This window comes from Cheilinus undulatus, linkage group 3, assembly GCF_018320785.1.
Source record: "Cheilinus undulatus linkage group 3, ASM1832078v1, whole genome shotgun sequence".
In the NCBI taxonomy this organism is placed as follows: Eukaryota; Metazoa; Chordata; class Actinopteri; order Labriformes; family Labridae; genus Cheilinus; species Cheilinus undulatus.
The window spans coordinates 20,759,576-20,777,073 of NC_054867.1; the positions used below are offsets into that span (position 1 = coordinate 20,759,576).

Genomic DNA, 17,498 nt, shown 5'->3' on the forward strand with positions numbered 1-17,498 from the left:
CTTTTCTAAGATCTGTTGTGTACTTGGTTATTATTAGCATTTCAGTTAAGGGTATATCTGCAGGTCTTTGATGATTTCCAAATTACCAAAACCACCCGCAGAAAATGAGTCTGCTGTGTGCTCTATACTTGACGGCCTTGTAGTTTTATTGTTCTCAAATGAGCACTGCTTGACTTTATCACCTTAAGACGCAAACACTTGTAGCGCCACATTGTTACCATTCATAAACTTCTCTGGAAATTCATTTCCTTGCGCAGTGGTTCTTCCTCTTTAAGAAGAGGAGGTGCTTATCTTTGACGTCACCTGATAGACAAAAGCTCATAGAGCTCTCGTCTTTCATTTCTCTATTGATCCTTCTTACATTCCGTCTTCTTTTGACCACTTCACCGACCGACTGAAAATGGCGCAGGAGTTTGTTCAAGCTAAGATTAAAGGTGACAAAGTGGTGCTGTTTATCAAGCCCACCTGCTCGTTCTGCATCAAGGCCAAAGACGTTTTGTCAAAATACAAATTCAAGCCCGGACATCTGGAGTTCATTGATATCAGCGCACGGACCGACATGGGCAAATTACAAGACTACTTCCTGGAGCTCACTGGAGCCCGCACGGTAACGGAAAACTGCTGGGTCATACTGGAAACTATGGAGGAGTTTGGCTTTAAAAACTGAAAACATAGGGAGATCTTTTCTTAAGTGGCTGTGAATTTGTTGGACAAATAATTTATTTACTGTCATCATTTCTATAAGCTACATGGAGATTTGTCCCCTTAAAAAATAGTTGGAGGTAGCAGTATTAGTCATTTATGAGTTGTCTCTGATGAAATAAAAGCTAAATTTCCATGATGAAATAAAACTGGGAGTTTTCAGTGCTCATCCACCAGCCTCCCTCAGCTTTTTGCTGACACGTCAGAGAACTTTAAATTGAATGTGTTAGGTAAAATAAACTATTATCTGACATTTTAATGGCATACTTCGAAATACATATAGGTCTATTTGTCTGTTTTAAAGAAGTAATTCGGGTTAAATTAGGTTAAAATGGAGCATTTTTTAACTGTTTTGGGTAGGTGTACAACTTGTAGTTTAATTTACATATTTCTTTATTACTTATTTTGATTAGTCTACATTTAATTTGAACAAATAATTTTAAAGTGATCATTGAAACAAGCCAGAACTCACATTTCATGCTTACTTTTCTTTCTAACATTTCTGATATTCCAGCATTTCTTTAAAAAAATATTCAAATATGTTATTGGAATATATCTAAAACATATAGGTCTATTTATAAGCAGTAATTTAGTGTTACATTTAGTTGAAAATTGGCATGTAGTTTTAACTTTTTGGGGAGGTCCACAACTTTAAGTTAAATTTCAGATTTGTTAATTATTTTAAGTCTTATAAATTCTGTTTGCAAAAATAGTTTTAAAATGATGGTTGAAACAACCTACTAACCTTGTGTTTCTTGCTAATTTTTCTTTCCAATAATGCAATTTTTTTTTTGGGGGGGGGGGGGTCTACGTATTATAGGTACATTTCATAATTCTTAATGGACTTCTTTAACCATTCGAAATTTACTTAGTAAAAATAAAAAAATAAATAAAAATGATGATTGAAACAACCCAGAACTTATGTCAATGCTTATTTTTCTTTCCAGATTTTTCAAATATTTCTTTCAAAAATATTCTAAAATTCCAATATTTTATTGAATTTAGTCTCTCAGCTTTGTAATTTGAAGCTAGAAAATAGAAAAATGTGTTCTGTAATTATGCAGTTCTTTCCCACAACACATGCCACAGATATTGCATCTCTCACCAGAGCAACTTACATCTTAGACTTATCTTAGAACTTTGCATTAAAAATGACTTACATTGTATTTACTGCTTAAATTTAGTCTTATTGCATCGTTTTCACTTAGTATACTGTTGGGCATTTTTATCCATGGCAGGGTACAAAACTACTTAAACTCTTCATATGGCTTTGGTTTAAACTCTCACAATTAAAGCTGTCAAATAATTGTGGGGCTATAAAGGTTCAAGGTGACATGAAGATAAATTACTCGTGTATAAGAAGCTCATTTTTGCACTTAATGCAGGACACTGAAATCAATGACTGCACATTTCCAACTGCATCTCTGTTTCTCTTGTATTGATTTGACTGCAGGTCCCACGGGTGTTCATCGGTGAAGAATGTGTTGGAGGCGGCAGCGATGTTGAGGCCCTGCATAACAGTGGTAAACTAGAGGGTATGCTGCAGTCCATAGGAGCCCTGCAGTGACCTGCTGCAGACCTTCAGGTACAGAACAACGCTCAGCATTAGCCCTGTTCACACATGCACTACGCTCCTGAAAACTTTTTCTCCCCCAACTCTCTTTTTGACTGACAGGAAAAGTTCCAGCTATGCTGGATGAGTGTGAACAAGAAACTCAAGACATTTTTGGGGGCAGTGTTCCTAAAATTTTCTAGACATTTTCTGTTATACATGTGTGAAAGCAGCTCTGAAGTAAAAAGCCCCATTCACACGTGCATTAAAGTCCTGAAAATTTCCTGAATGTAACTAAGTGGCTTACCTAGCCTCCTTGTTTTATTTCTCCTCCCTCACCCTTTCACTCATGGACAGGCAGACAGCAGGAAGTCTTCCTACTTTAGGGATGGGTGCATGAATTAATAACAGTAAGCGCTCATTAGTGCAGGAATAAATAAATGAAAGGAAATAAGATGCCCAAGGTGGTACTCAAAGAGATAAAAAGTAATTGCTGCTCTGTGGTGGAAAATTTGCAACAGGCCCACACAGATGGCTGCCAAATTGAAGGAAGCACCTCAATAAAATCCATAAAAAAATAATGAATGCAGACGCCTCTACATGGAGCCTGAGGGGTTCATGTGAGATTTGATGAGCTTGAAAATATTGTTAATTCTATGTTGTTGCTTATAGAGTGAGTAGATTTGAACACAAACTAGCACCCGTGCAACATTTTGAACAAGATCAGATCACAGGGAAGAACCGGGGTGAAAAATGATCAGAAACACCTGCACATGTTTGACTGTAGGGTGCACACACTCATAGAGTCAGTGTTTTTTTCATCTAAAACGTCTTTATTTAAAGTCAGACTTCATGTTATCTACAGTCTGTACAAGAGTGGCCCAGCAGAGCCACATGTGTCTCCACATTGGGTATAGATGCAGCACTAGAGTACACTTTGTTTTACAGTCTAAATCTTCAGCTGCTATTTTTCTTAGATTATTTTTTCATCAAATTAATAATGTTGCAGTCTCAGGTTCAATACGCACAATATGATAAAAGGTACTGACATCCCCTGCAGACCTTTAAAGTGAAAGTTGTATCTGTTGTCTACACTAACCAATCATTTTATTGGGTACATCTGTTCAACTGCTCATTAAAGCAACTATCTGATAAACCAATCACATGACAGAGACCAATGCTTTTAACCATGCAGACATGGTCAAGATGATCTACCGAAGTTACTGAGATTTCATGTCTGGCTTTACAGAGAATGGTCTGAAAAAGACCAGATGCCAGAGGAGATTGACCAAACTGTTTTTTTTATCTTGTAGAAAGGCAACAATAACTCAAATAACCACTTATCATAACCCAGGTATGCAGAAGAGCAACTCTGAATACACATGTCCAACTTTGTAGCAAATGTGCTCAAAAGACTGCCACTCCTGTCAGCCAAGAACAGGAAACAGAGGCTACAGTTCACACAGGCTCAACAAACTTTGACAACATGAGATTGGAAGAACACACCTGGTCTGATGAGTCTTGTTGGTAGGGTCAGAATTTGGCCTAAACAACACAAAAGCCTGCCAGATCAACAACCATGGCACATTCAAAGTAGGGATGGAGATCATACAGAAAACTAAGTTCTTTGAAACTCGGTCATCAATGATTATTTAGCTTATCCATACTTATACCAATTGTCATGGGTATTTGTGATGTTAACATTCTTTTATCTTATCACTGGTGTGAAACAAGTAGGCCTACACCAGTACTTGAGCACATCAGCATTGTGCTTCAAATTATACCATAATGTGGTGCCTTCAACTGTCGGCTTGAAGCCAAAAGTCTTTAGCTGTGCTGGAAGTAGGGTGCAGTCACAACACTGGCCTCTGCTGCTCCAGGACAGATTTCTTCTTCAACAGATCAGATCAGCTTTGAAAGCACTCCCAGACTTTGTAGCGAGTCCAGTTAGATAAAAATATTAATCAGATGTTGAAATCCATGTTAAAATCAGCAGAAATTAATTGGCAGACTTAAGAAGTGGACAGATGGATATATTAAGATGCACTCAAAGTCATTTCAGTAAAAAAATGACTGTAAGGGGAGTGTGAATAAAATATAGTAATTTGTCCAAATATAACATTATTAAAACGAACAATTATATATGTAAATTATTATAGTTGTAAATATTAAGAATTTGTTTCATATATCAGTAATAGAATAATCATCAATTATTTTATCTTTTCAACTATAGATAGATAAATTCTTTATTAATCCAGAGGGAAACTACTCATTTTAACACCACTTCTGTTAAAGATATATTGCTTTTTGTCTTTCCACCAGACAGAAAATGATCAATAGTGGTATCGATGAAGACTTGGATCAATAAGGAGTACATAAGGGTATCGATATCAATAAAATAAACAATCTAAATCCCTTCTTCAGAGTCACTTAAACCAACTTTCTTCTACGTTCCGATGCCCCGTTTGAACTTAATAGATTGTCTTGACTATGTCCACATGCCTAGATGCATTAGTTTCTGCCTTGTGATTCACTGATATTTGCATTAATGAGCAGTCGAACAGGTGTACCTAATAAAATGATCAGCAAGTGTATATGTGCATCCTGTTGCTACACCTCTGCTAAAGTACAGAAAATACTTGACATGAAGTATTGTTTGTTTACTTTTATTATTACTGATCCAGACACTAAATTACAGTGCCTATATAAAGTATTCACCCCCTTTGATGGTTTACTCTTTTATTGATTTTATTAATCAAACATGGTCAATATTATTTGGCTCTTTGACAAAAAAAGAAACAATACAAAATAGTCTTTCATATCGAAGTTAAAAGAGATGTCCACAACATAATGTCATTTAAATTTAATATGTAATGTAAAATAAGTGACTACATAAATATCCACTCCCTTCAAGCCAGTATTTAGTAGATACATCTTTGGCTGCAATCACAGCACTGAGTCTGTGTGGACAGGTCTCAGCCAGGCTTGCACACCACCATTCTTCTTTGCAAATCAGCTCAAGCTCTATCAGGTTGCACAGGGATTAGGCATGAACAGCTCTTTTCAAGTCCAGAAACAGATTCTTCTATTGGATTGAGGTCTGAACTTTAACTTGGCCACTCCAGAACATTCACTTTGTTGTCTTTAAATCATTTCTATGTAGCTTTCTCTGTATGCTTTGGGTCATTTTCTTGCTGGAAAATAAATCTTCCCCCAAGCCATAATACTCTTGCAGACTGATTTAGACTGACCTCCAGGATTTTACTATACTTAGCTGAATTCATTTTACCCTCTACTTTACAAGCCTTCCAGAGTTGACTGCCAAGAAGTATCCCCATAGCATGATGCTGCCACCACTGTGCTTCACTGTGTGTTTGTGTTGATGTGCAGTGTTCGGTGTCCGCCAAACATAGCGTCTTGTCTGATGGCTAAAAAGCATAATTTTAGTTAAATCAAACCAAAGAACTTTCCTCTAATTCACCACGGAGTCTCCCGCATGCACTTAGGATGATCCCCATTTCACTAATTGTGAGACTACAAGCACCAGTTGGCTGGACCTCCAATGAATTAGGCCAGTCACTTTAAAGGGGGTGAAAATCTATGCAGTCACTTGTTTTACCTCACATATTTAGGTTAATTGGCATCACTTTGTAGAAATCTGTTTTCACTTTGCCATTGAAAAGGGGTTTTTTTTTGTATAAAAAGCCAAATTACATTGATCATGATTGATAAAATAAATAAAAGGGTAAAACATCAACGGGGTGAACATTACTTATAGGCATTGTATATAATAACAGTGTTGGTGTGTCTTCTTTTGCTAACTTTGTGTAAACAGCATGGGAAGAGTAGACTGTAAAACAGTGTGACCTCTTTGTCTCTAAACTGAATGTAAAAAAAATAATGTCATACTCATGTCCACATAGTTTACATTAGTTTACAAAAATAATTGCAGCACCAATAAATCATAATCTAGTTATGATTAAAAACAACGGTCTTAAATTAAAAAATAGGATAAAATAAATATTGTTTCCTACCCAGAGGCATTGTGGTTTTTAGTTTAACAACTTATCTTAATGATACCTTTTTTTACGCTGCTTCTGTACACATAAATGCTACAAAAGGCTTTTACCCTTTAATGTGACAGACATAACAATATTGTTTGTTATTGTAAATAAATGAGAAGTAGATTCATGTTGACTTGAAAAGGAAATGGTCCAGGTAATAGACTGTAAAACAAAACAATAAAACTTAGCGATTACTGTATTGAATTTGGTGCACAGCGCTTGATTTTGATACAGACTACATGTAGTGTAACTTAATTTCTTGCCATTCCTTAATGAAAGGCAGATGGGCTAATTAGACACCTAGTAGGACCAAAGTGTATTGCATCTCACATGGTAATAGTTTGTACTGGCTCTGAGACTCTCACTGGTGTTGCATTGCAGATAGAGAAAGAATCTGGTAAAATAACTGATTAAATTGGTCCTGTTTTGTCAGACTACAAATGAAAAAAGAGCATCATTGAGCTACCTCTTAGTGTTCATTTTGGTCAGCATTTAGCTGAAATACTGATCATGCCACCTTTGAGTTAGAGGCTCACGAGTCATAAAACGCTGCATGTTCACAATTCTTAGATCCAGCACAGACGCCGAGAAGGAGCAGTCCAGCTTCTAGAAGAATCTTCTGATAGAAAACAAAAACCCTGGAGCAGTTTCCTTCCTGATTTTTCAACCTGAAGTCCCGTTACCCGTTACTGTAGTTTGAAAGTCTGCACATGATCCCGGTCTGTGTCAACAGATGAATGGTCGTCTGATATGTCTTTACTTTAAAGGAGCTGTTTCACTGCTCATCTTCAAAATCCTCCATTTTGCATCAGCCAATAGAAATGTAATCTTCCATAGAGCCTGTGGTGAGGAAGTCATTTGAATGTTAAGGATTATTCATTTTGTATTGCCTGTGATGGAACTGTCATTAAACGAAGGACACACAGTTATTCCTCTGGGGGGAGAGAGAAGTCCATCACAGCCGTGTATCTCACTGCTTAAGCAGTCTTTCCTTCCACAGCTGAATCAGCCCTTCATCCAGCAGCACTTGTGGAAAAAATATTCCTTTTGTTTGTCCAGATGTTCATGACTCATCTTTGTCATTATTTCTTCCTCCTCTCCCCCCCGCCTCCCTGTCTTCCTCAGGTTTTGGGTACCCAGCAGAGGTCACATAACTATGCAGCGTGACTTGCGTAGCTTACGTCTCCGCTGCTGGTACTCGCTGAGCTCTTGAAGGTAGCCTCTGGACGGCCAGCGTAGCCTCTCAACCTGCTCCCGCTCCTCCTCTAGAATGACATACAAACACACACAGATCATGCCTGTGCTCTGCTGCGAACTCAGATTTATTGCACTTGGCACATGCTGACACACAGTAGTAAACCCCCTGGGACTGCTGCCATGATTGTGGCCAACAAGGGCTGAAATATCTGATGAGATTCTGTTTACATCGCTGAGCAGCAGACTGCCAAATATGATCGATCATATACTGAATATTTACTCTAGCCTCTGACTTCACCTGTGCCTTTCAGTACCCGTCCAGTGACCCTCAGTGATTCTTGTCTGTGTGAGTAATGATGTTAATAAAATCTGCTACTGCTACTAACCACAGCTGTGTTGCTGTTTTTATAATTAACTTTTAGAGTGCTTAGGTGGCTAATGAAAAGCTTATGATTAAATAATGATATGCATTAACTTAGAGTATTAAGTACACTATAAAGAGGCCTTATTATTGCTAACAGTCAGTAGTTTAACACAAACACTGCCATACTGTTCTTTATGGCAGGATAACATAAAATAGTTTTAAATAATCACTGTTTAAGGCCCAGTCCCTTACACTGGCCTTGTCTCACTACACATTTTAGCAATTACACAAAGCTATTAATAAGAAAAGAAAAAGTAGTATGAAAAAAATGAATACAAGCCAGTGAAGGAAGGTAAAAGAGCTGGAAGCCCAGGGTGTACTCAGCTGCTTTTGGCTTTAGAGATGGAAATACATGTTGGAATTAAAACAGTTTTTCAACAAAAAACAAAGCTTCATAGGCCAGCACAGCAGTGGTTAGTAATGATGTTGACAGGAGTCTCTCCCTCTCTGTTATCCACAATACTACTGGTTGGTATAGACAGGCTGTCTTACAAAGAAAAATCACATTAGTGATTTAAAGTTATTCATTGATATTTTAATACTGATAATGATATACTTACAGTGCATTCAGAAAGTATTCAGATTCATTTTAGATCTGTGCCTTGCAGCAATCCTGTCTCTGAGCTCTGCAGGCAGTTCCTTTGACCTCATGGTTTGGTTTTTGCTCTAAATTGCATAGTAAGCTGTGAGGCCTTTTATAGAGAGGTGTGTGTCTTTCCAAATCATGTCCAATCAGTTTAATTTACCACAGGTGGACTCCAATCAAGGTGTACAAAAATCTCTGCAATAATCATGAAAAATGGGAGGAACCTGAGCTAAAGTTCAAATTTTTTTGCAAAGGATCAGAATATTTATGCCAATGTGAAATTTCAGTTTGTCCATAAGACTGCTGTTGTATATAAACCGTCCATCTTTAAACAGGGTGCTTCAGTCATAACGTCACACAGAGTTTAATCTGTGAGCGAGTGTTAGTGGTCTGAGAAAGGCTCATACATAGAGCCTATAAATATAAGCACAAGGCTACCAGCGCCCCTGGTGTTTAATTTTCATAGACAGATGATGGGTGGGCACCTTGTTTACACCTTACAAATTTTACAGATCCACTTTTTATTTGACATAATAAAGAACAATCTCTCCATTTATATTTCTATCTGAGATAAATGGACTCTAACCTACTTAAACTTAATGGGAAATAAAACCACTAAAGGTTAGAAGCCCTTTCACTTCATTATTCTGAGAACAAAGTCGACAGCACACTCTAAAGCTGAAAGCAGTGGATTCATTTTAACAAACACCCAGTGCAGCCCACTATTAACTTACAGAACCATCACTTATACTTGAAATCGACTGGAATTACCTGAGAGCTCCAGGAAGTCAGGTTTGTGACTGAAGATCAGGTAGTTGTTGGCGATGAAGTGTAGGAGCCAGATATACAACTGCTCTGCATTGTGGCACTGGTAAATTTATAGAAAACACACTTATGTCAATGAGGCAGACATTTTTAAAAGAATTTATGCTTTTTAACCAGTTATCATGACTATCAGTTGCAGATTGTTCAAATGCAAGTCCAATGTTTAAGCGTATTGCAGTGGAAAAAAAAATCAAGGCATAATGAAGGCGTACTTGGTCTTCATAATCAGTCTATATGCTGCTTTTGCTCTCAGTTGATATCTCTTGTACATTAGCATCTAATCACAAACTTAAAATTGTACTGACCTTTGCTCTGCGGAGTAGTCTTATCACACTGATGCCTGTTGATGAAAGCTCTCTACTGGGCATGCTCTGAAGGTAAGCGCACACACAGACTTCACAGAGGTGCTGGAGACGTTTCACCTGGTACATCTCGGCACAGACCAGCACTGCCATGGCCTGGAGCACACTGGCTGGACACACAAACACAAACAGCACTCACTGAATATGCAAAAATGACATACACAGGTTGCTATAACATGGCTCCTGCTATGTTAACATAACAGTTGAACACATTTTTCAGCATGTTTGCATCCAGAGAGAGAAAAAACTTGAAAAAGTAACACAAATAGTTTCATATTTATTTTTTCAAAACTTGTCGGAGCAGAGCCATGCTAGGACTGTACCATGAGGCCGAAGCAATTATATAACCAAGCATTTTGTGTATCCACTGCACAGTGAGGAATTTTAGCCTAATATAATCTGACAATAAATTTAAAGCTGGTGTATTTACACAGCACAGAGTAAACTGCACAGAACTTTTCAGTATAGCACCTTTCCTGTATGTCCACCATCCTTCCCAAAGACATAAAGAGACCAAAATTAATCTTTCTCTCTTACTCTTCCTCAGAGCTCCATTTTGGGACTGCTGTTGTTTGCTCTTTATATGAATGGTATCGGTCAAAATGTACCAAATGCAAATTTTCATTAATATGCAGATAACACTGTCAGCATCAGGCTCTCTCTAGCTTGAAGCTTATAATGGTTTGGGGTTTAGTTGTACTCAAAGCAGTCTGTAATGGCTGCCTCCTCTACAGTGTTGACCTCTGATGTAGCTTCAGAACTGCATCAGTTTTACTAGAACTGGACCACGTTTCTGTATGACATACAGAATTAAAAAAACAAAAAAAATACTTATGATGTGAAAGATGTTTCTGCTCTTCTGCTAACCTGCTTTGGTGTGAGTATATGATAGTTATGGAGAAATGGTTAGTTGTTGTCTGAGTGGGTATGTGCAATGGCTGCTAGTGGACTGATTAGCTTGGACTTAGGCACAGCAGCACTTTTGTCAGACCCGGACATTTCTTTTTTAAAACAAGAGCAGGGGGCAACACTAAAAACTTTCCATGACTGAAAAGGTGTTTTTGCTCTTCTGCCAACCTACTTTGGCATGAGTATACAATAGTTATGGGGAAGGGTTCATTGTTGTGAGTGGCTGCATACAACGGCTGCTAGTGGGGCAATTATCTCAGCCTTAGCCACAGGGCCAGTTTTGTCCAAACTGGACAATGTGTCTAAAACATTGGCAGAGAGCAACACTGAAAGCCTTCAGTGACAGAAAAGATGTTTTCATTCTTCTCCTGGTCTGCTTCAGCACAGGTCTGCGATCATTACAGGTGGGGTTAGCCGCTATATCCAATGCCTGCAGTTGCGGTAGCCGTTAGCTTGGATTTAACTGTAGAAAAGCGTCAGTTTAATGGGAACTGGACCACATTTCTTTTTAAAACAAGAGCAAAGAGCCACAACAAAACCTTGTCCTGGCAGAGAAGATGTTTTTGCATGTTCCACCAAGCGGCATTGGCATCACTTTTATTCACCAACAAGCTCAGCCATTTACAATCACAAAAGTGAAGCGTATGTGCAAAACGTCATTTGTCGCTCTGATAGCCTGTCATGAATGTGACAGGCAGAATGTTCCTCCAATCCCCTTTGGAGAATTTTTTGGCAAAGTCCTGCCCTGTGCTTTCTATGGGAGCTTTCCCAGACGAATGTGAAATATATTCATGCAATGAATATATGAAACAGTCTATCTGGTGTGTCAGGTTAGCTATTTACTGCTGACAGGGCTTCATGTTTTAGACTTTTGGGATTCTTCAGTTCGTTTAACCCAGAGGCATAAGGGACAGCACACTTACACACCCCAAAAACAGATAGTTGCAGTCAGCCATATGCTAGGTTTTAACCTAGTTTTGTTATGTTTAATGTTTCATGTCTATAACTATGTCAAAGTGCTGCTATCTGTCTCAGCTAAGACATTTTTGCTCATGAGATTCTTAATCTCAGTGAGTTCTTCCTGGTTAAATAAATTTAAATCATATATAAATAAATAGCCCTGTGATTGACTGGTGACCAGTCCAGGGTGTACCCCGCCTCTCGCCCAATGACCACTGGGATAGGCTCCAGCCCCCGGCAACCCCCATTGGGATAAGCGGTATAGATTGGTGCTTACTTTAGGTCTCAGTTGTGTGTTACTTCTTTAAGCATTCTGGGATTGTATTTATTTATGGTGCTCCCTTGTTTTCAACTACTCTGTTGTAACAGAAAAATGAATGTTATTGACAATCCTGCTTTGATGATCTTCTAGGTAGTGAACACAGTGGAGCCTCTTAGAGGTATAAACTTTCTCTGTAGTCCAAGGAGGTATCAATTTTTATTTGTCTGGTTGCTCCAAACACAGCTTAATGTCTGCTTTACGTGTACACTCACAAAAAAGTGCTCAATAACAGCACTTTTCTATCATATTTTTTTCATAAAGTTCGAAAAAAAGTGTTGGATCACATTTGTTCCAATAAAGCCTTAACAACTAATACTGACCAAAAAAAACAATCATTATTTATTCATGGCTCTGTATTGTTCTGTTTTAAAGATTGAGCATGTAGCGTTAGGTCAGGCGGACCACGGAGTCGAGCATCGTCATATATTTAAGATCAGCTGATCTCCCACAAGCAGCATCAGCCTCAGCCTCATCAGCTGAAGGCCAGCTGATTTGCTCTAAGCACGCTATTGGCTGATTGCACTCATGCTGCCACACTTAAACTAATGTAGCCTGGCTATGCTTTGCTGCTCGCTCTTTAAAGCTCCTTTTTGAAACCCTCCTCCACCCCAGCGCCTCTGTGGTTTATTTAGCTTATTTAGTATCCTTCTGTTGTCACTGATGCCTGCTCTGCTCTAGGTTTACTGCTGCTTCTCCCACTACCTTAGGGTTTCCTTGTAGGCACAGGAAAAGTAGGAATGTGTGCTGTTCCTGCTTGATGCTTTCTACACAGGCTCTTAGAAGGGCAGGGGAATCCTAGAACAGCCACAACACCAAATACAAATAAAAAGCAATGAGAGCAGATGAATAACTGCCAATAAGGAGAAAATTTAAAACTTGCAAATCATGTGTGTTTCTTGACTTACTGGCCCTGACTGAACTACAATACAGCACATCCTGCATGTCTTTCATTGCCTCTGTTTTTTTTTTTTTATCAGTTTTATGTCCCATTTAACAGATTTTGAGCAAGACTTACTAAACTGGAGGATTTCAGTGATTGCACATCATCACACAGACTAAATCTCAGCTCTGTGCTTTAAATAAAATCACTTAGACTAGAAAGAATTAATAATTGATAATTGCTCTTCCCAAGCTGTTAAATTACATCCTTACAAACACACGTGCAACAAGCATCAAATAAGTGAAGTCAGCCCTGTTATGTAACGTATGTCATATCACATAAATCCTGATTCCTGCTGTTTGTGTCCATCACCCTGAGCAGCCTCCTGCATGTAACAGGCTGCAGCAATGTCACCAGAGCAGCACCATCATCTACAATCATAAGACAAAAGCATTAACCATTTACTCTACACATGCAGTAAGTACAATAAACTGAATCAAACACCCTCCTCTGATTTCACACCCTTTGTTTTGTGGGCACCAGTGCAGTTACCTAGCTTTGACCTTGAGTGCTGCGCTCTTACATAATGGTGCAGCGGCTTCAGCCTCTGGAGCTGTTTCCTGGCTTTAATTTCCTGTTCCCATGACTCAACCTAAAGCTGTATCACTGGAAGCTGCCTGGTTACACTCCTTGTACCTCAGCTGGATCTTAAGGGCTGCTTGTTGAGTGTTGTCATGATTTTTTTTTTTTTAATCAAAATGCCTCACACCACATAATAAGAAGATTGTCATTCGCAAGTAGCTGCAGAACAGATTATTCTAAATGGTGAATACTCTATTCGGCAGCATCATTACATAATACTACTTAAATGAAGATGACAGCTAATGATGTCAGTGCTGTTATTCACACTTTCATGGATTTTTCATTAATTAAAGTACATAAAGTAAGGTTTGAGTGCCTTTTTTAATCTGTAAACATTTGTAGCTGTACCGGTTCAACCGAGGTAACAGTGATTGTAATGTCACTATGAAAATACATACACACACAAACACACAATACTACCACAGCCCCTTTAGACGTGACTGAATCAGCTTGACATTCAGAGCTGTATTATGTCATCTTTCAGCACTAGGGGGCAGAAAAACTCAAAAATAAACACAACAAGAAGCCTTCGAGATATTTCAGCTCATCCTGTTGTTATTTCCCCAAGTTTCTCACTTTAGCATAGAGCAAAGAAAATTAGAAATAAATATGAAATTGTACAATGAGCACTTTTGGCCATCTATACAAAGTTTTCGTTGGGGGTTTTATAATATTGTTCAATCCACCAACTACAAATTTTAAATCACTTTGAGATATTTTTTTATGAAAAATGTGACATGCCTCAAGTTTTAACTTTGTTTGGTTTTTTCAAAGTAAAAATGAGCTTAACCCTTAGTTTCAGCCCTAGAATCTTATTGATGGACATCCCATGCCTTTTTTTTTTTTTTTTTACTTTTGTACCTTTTGTATATACTTTACATTATTATAGTGAAAAGTCAAGTCCCACAGATTGACATAATATGGTTCCTTGCTCTTTAATGGTAAAAAAAAAAAAAAAAGGTTCCGTTTAGTTTATGAATATAAAATGTTATTTGTGGAAAAATAAACACATATGATTCAAATGAGTGCTTAGCTCCCCATTATAAAGATTCAAATTAGGGCTGCAAGATTAATTACATTAACCACATTAAATAAAGATCCACAACTACTGTACTAATTGTTTCTTAATCGTGATTAATTACATGCTTTATTGGGCATTTTGGCACACTTTGGTTAAGCTGTGCCAATTCATCTCCCTGCTGCTACAGTGATGTAAAATAAGTCCACCACTTCTCCTTAATGTCTGATTTCACTTTACAAACCTCACAGAAAGCTCAGTGGACAAGTCAGAAGTCATCTGCACCTTGTATTTCCTTTACAATCCATAACAAGTTCCATAACAAGTTACTGCGGTTATATTCATGTTAAAATCTTTGATCTGCATATGAAAACATGTATTCAATCAGGAAGTCAATTACCCTTATGTTAAGACAGGAAAATGCAAAATGACACAAAAACAGTTTTGATTGCAAAAAGTGGCATTTTAGGGGCGCGCCAGTAGTCAAGTGGTTAAGGCGCGCACCATATACGCAGGCGACCTGGGTTCAAATCCAGCCCGTGGCACTATTTCCTGCATGTCTCTCCCTGCTCTCTTCCCTGTTTCCGACTCTATCCACTGTCCTATCAAACAAAGGCAAAAAAGCCAAAAATAAATCTTAAAAAAAAAAAAAAAGTGGCATTTTAAAATGGATGCAATTGATCATGATTAATTAAAGAAATTGTGAGATTAACTGGGGCTAAAATTTGTAATCTTTTGTCAGACCTAATTTAAATACAAAATATTTATTTGATACACAGCATTATTTTTGAAGTGCATAATGACAATTCAAAGATGAATCGACATCCTGCTTTTCCATAAAACTTGGGACATGGTACAGAGACAGGTCAAACAACACAGGGTCTTCTGAGATAACTGTAGCGTCTCCTGACAGGGTCAGAGACCCCAGAGGTGGGCAAATTGACTTTAGATTTTGACAAAACTGACTCAAATGTTACCTCTATTTGAGGTAAGACATGACAGGCTTTAGAATACTGTATAAGTTAAGGTGAAAGCACCAGCTTTGTCATGTATTTCCAACAGGAAACCTGTAATATCCCAAATACTGAATAACTCACTAGATCTTAGCAGTGATGAGACTCACAATAAAAATAAAAACTGATTTATGCCATTTCAGTAAAACTGGCTGAAATAACATTTATTTTACTATTTTCATCATTATTTTTTCCACCAAAAAAAACCCCTAAAGAAATCACATGTATTGATTGTCTAAATGAACTGAAGCAGGAATAAGGCTCAAATAACTGATATGCACCACATAAGTACAGTTAAACTGTTATAATGTTACAAAAATGACCATTATCACTCCTATTTTAATAATTATTCCTTGAGAATTTCTATAAGTCAAATTTACCATGGTATCAATCTTTATTTTCTTACACTATAGAGCACTTTTATCCTTTATATAATGAGTTATTTTTCCAGAAAATTCCCCTAATATGGTTGTTGATAAATTGACTATATGTATTAATATAGGTATTTAACACCCCTAAACAGGCTTATGTCCAAATATGGTTCCTCCATTACTCACAATAAATTTCAGTAACAGGAAGAACTCCTATGTAAACAAAACTGATGATGTCATTTAGCACCTTTATATTATGAGAGTTTCATGAACTTATCATGAGTAGTTATGGTGTAAGGGCAATTTGTTTGGGACCAAAAGAGAGTAAAACTGCGTTTTGCACATTCTGGAGGAAACAGGAAGTTTGAGACACTCTGGGCCATAGCTCATTGGTCAGATGCTGTGATGTCACTTTCCATGTCTTGTGACTGATTGATTAACAGAGAGTTGAGGGAGTCCAAGAAGGAAATCCAACAAAGTGCACCAAAAAAAGTTAAAGTGGCTGAAAGCTGTCCAGTGCTGTAGGGTAAATAAGTGTTAAAATAAATAAGTGTAAAAAAATCAACTTAAAAACGAAATGAACTGTATTTCACTGCCATCATTAGTGAGAATGATCAGTCCTAATTAGGCTAAAAAAGCAGTTCTCAGTTTGCAGGAAAACAAAAACAACAACATGTCAGGGGCTGAGAGCTGGCACCATTAAAAACAGATGAAGCAGTGATGCCACGGGTTGATTTTGTCATCTCTAAATCTAATTTAATTTTAAGCCCAGTGCTGTTCTCGGCAGTCCTCCTGAGACTCACACTGGCAGTGTGTTGCAGTCACACAGATGGTTGACGGCAACTTGTCATCTGTGCTTTTGTTTTGGGGCTGTGTAGTGAGAGAAGCCTGCAGGAAAACACCGCTGTACCCCTCTCAAGTGTGTTATTTCAAACTAAAATCAAAGGTTCATTGTCCTCTTCTGTAATCGATCTTTTTTTAGGTCTGTTTCATGGCATCTAAAGGGACTTTCATCCCAGTCAAATCAACCAGTGGTCTATTAATAGTTATTATTCATTATTAAACAACACAGACTCTGTTTTTATTACAGCAATATGGACAAGGGAATGAATAACACGCTGACTGAGAGTTTCCTAGAGCGATGAATCTCAGCACTTTACAAACCTACTGCTGTGTTTAATTAGCTTAGCAAAAAGGCAACTGTACAGCCCTTTTCTTACTATATTTAGGCCTCAAATTAGTGATATGTTTGCACTTTAATTTGTCTTAAAGAGTACAGTTGTGGTCAGAGATGTCTGCTTGAGTTTAGTGCAGTGGACTCACCAGGACAGCAGGAGTCAGTGTAGAGGTACTCCAGGAATGACAGGAAGGTATCTGAGGAGACGCCGTGGATGGGCACCACTCGGCTCCGTGCCTCTGCATACTTTCCACTGAACATGGCAGCCATGACATCGCAGCGTGCCACCAGCACTGCTCGATGGGCTGGCAGTACACTCCCTTGAATGCACACGGACATGCAAAATTAACATCAAGGTTTTGAATTTCTGAGAAGCTTCAAGAACGTCCTAAGGAGCAACTAAGGGCACTGCCTGAGAGGATCAACTCTTGAATCTTCACAGAAATCTAACCTGAAATTCAAGATATCAAATCAGATAAAAATGTCAATAAAAG

At 38.0% G+C, this 17,498-nt stretch overlaps 2 protein-coding genes across 2 annotated transcripts in view; one reads left to right on the plus strand and one right to left on the minus strand.

Moving 5' to 3' along the window:
• The first annotated feature begins 314 nt into the window (after positions 1–314).
• Positions 315–7,900, plus strand: glrx (glutaredoxin (thioltransferase)). Its single transcript, XM_041781840.1, has 3 exons — positions 315–607; positions 2,156–2,287; positions 7,444–7,900. The coding sequence occupies exons 1-2, from the start codon at positions 401–403 to the stop codon at positions 2,267–2,269; spliced, it is 321 nt and encodes a 106-aa protein (XP_041637774.1). The 5' UTR covers positions 315–400; the 3' UTR covers positions 2,270–2,287; positions 7,444–7,900.
• rhobtb3 (Rho related BTB domain containing 3) overlaps positions 7,465–17,498 on the minus strand; it is a 37,941-nt gene continuing 27,907 nt past the window's right edge. The window contains exons 10-13 of the mRNA XM_041781854.1: positions 17,151–17,324; positions 9,656–9,822; positions 9,297–9,393; positions 7,465–7,583 (exon numbers count right to left, since the gene is read on the minus strand). Of these exons, the coding sequence (XP_041637788.1) occupies positions 7,465–7,583; positions 9,297–9,393; positions 9,656–9,822; positions 17,151–17,324 (557 nt within the window). The remainder of the gene's footprint in view (positions 7,584–9,296; positions 9,394–9,655; positions 9,823–17,150; positions 17,325–17,498) is intronic.

Coding starts and splice junctions, on each gene's coding strand:
- glrx (XM_041781840.1), top strand. CDS start 401: ATGGCGCAGGAGTTTGTTCAAGCTAAGATTAAAGGTGACAAAGTGGTG. Junction 608..2,155: donor AGCTCACTGGAGCCCGCACG/GTAACGGAAAAC, acceptor ATTTGACTGCAG/GTCCCACGGGTGTTCATCGG.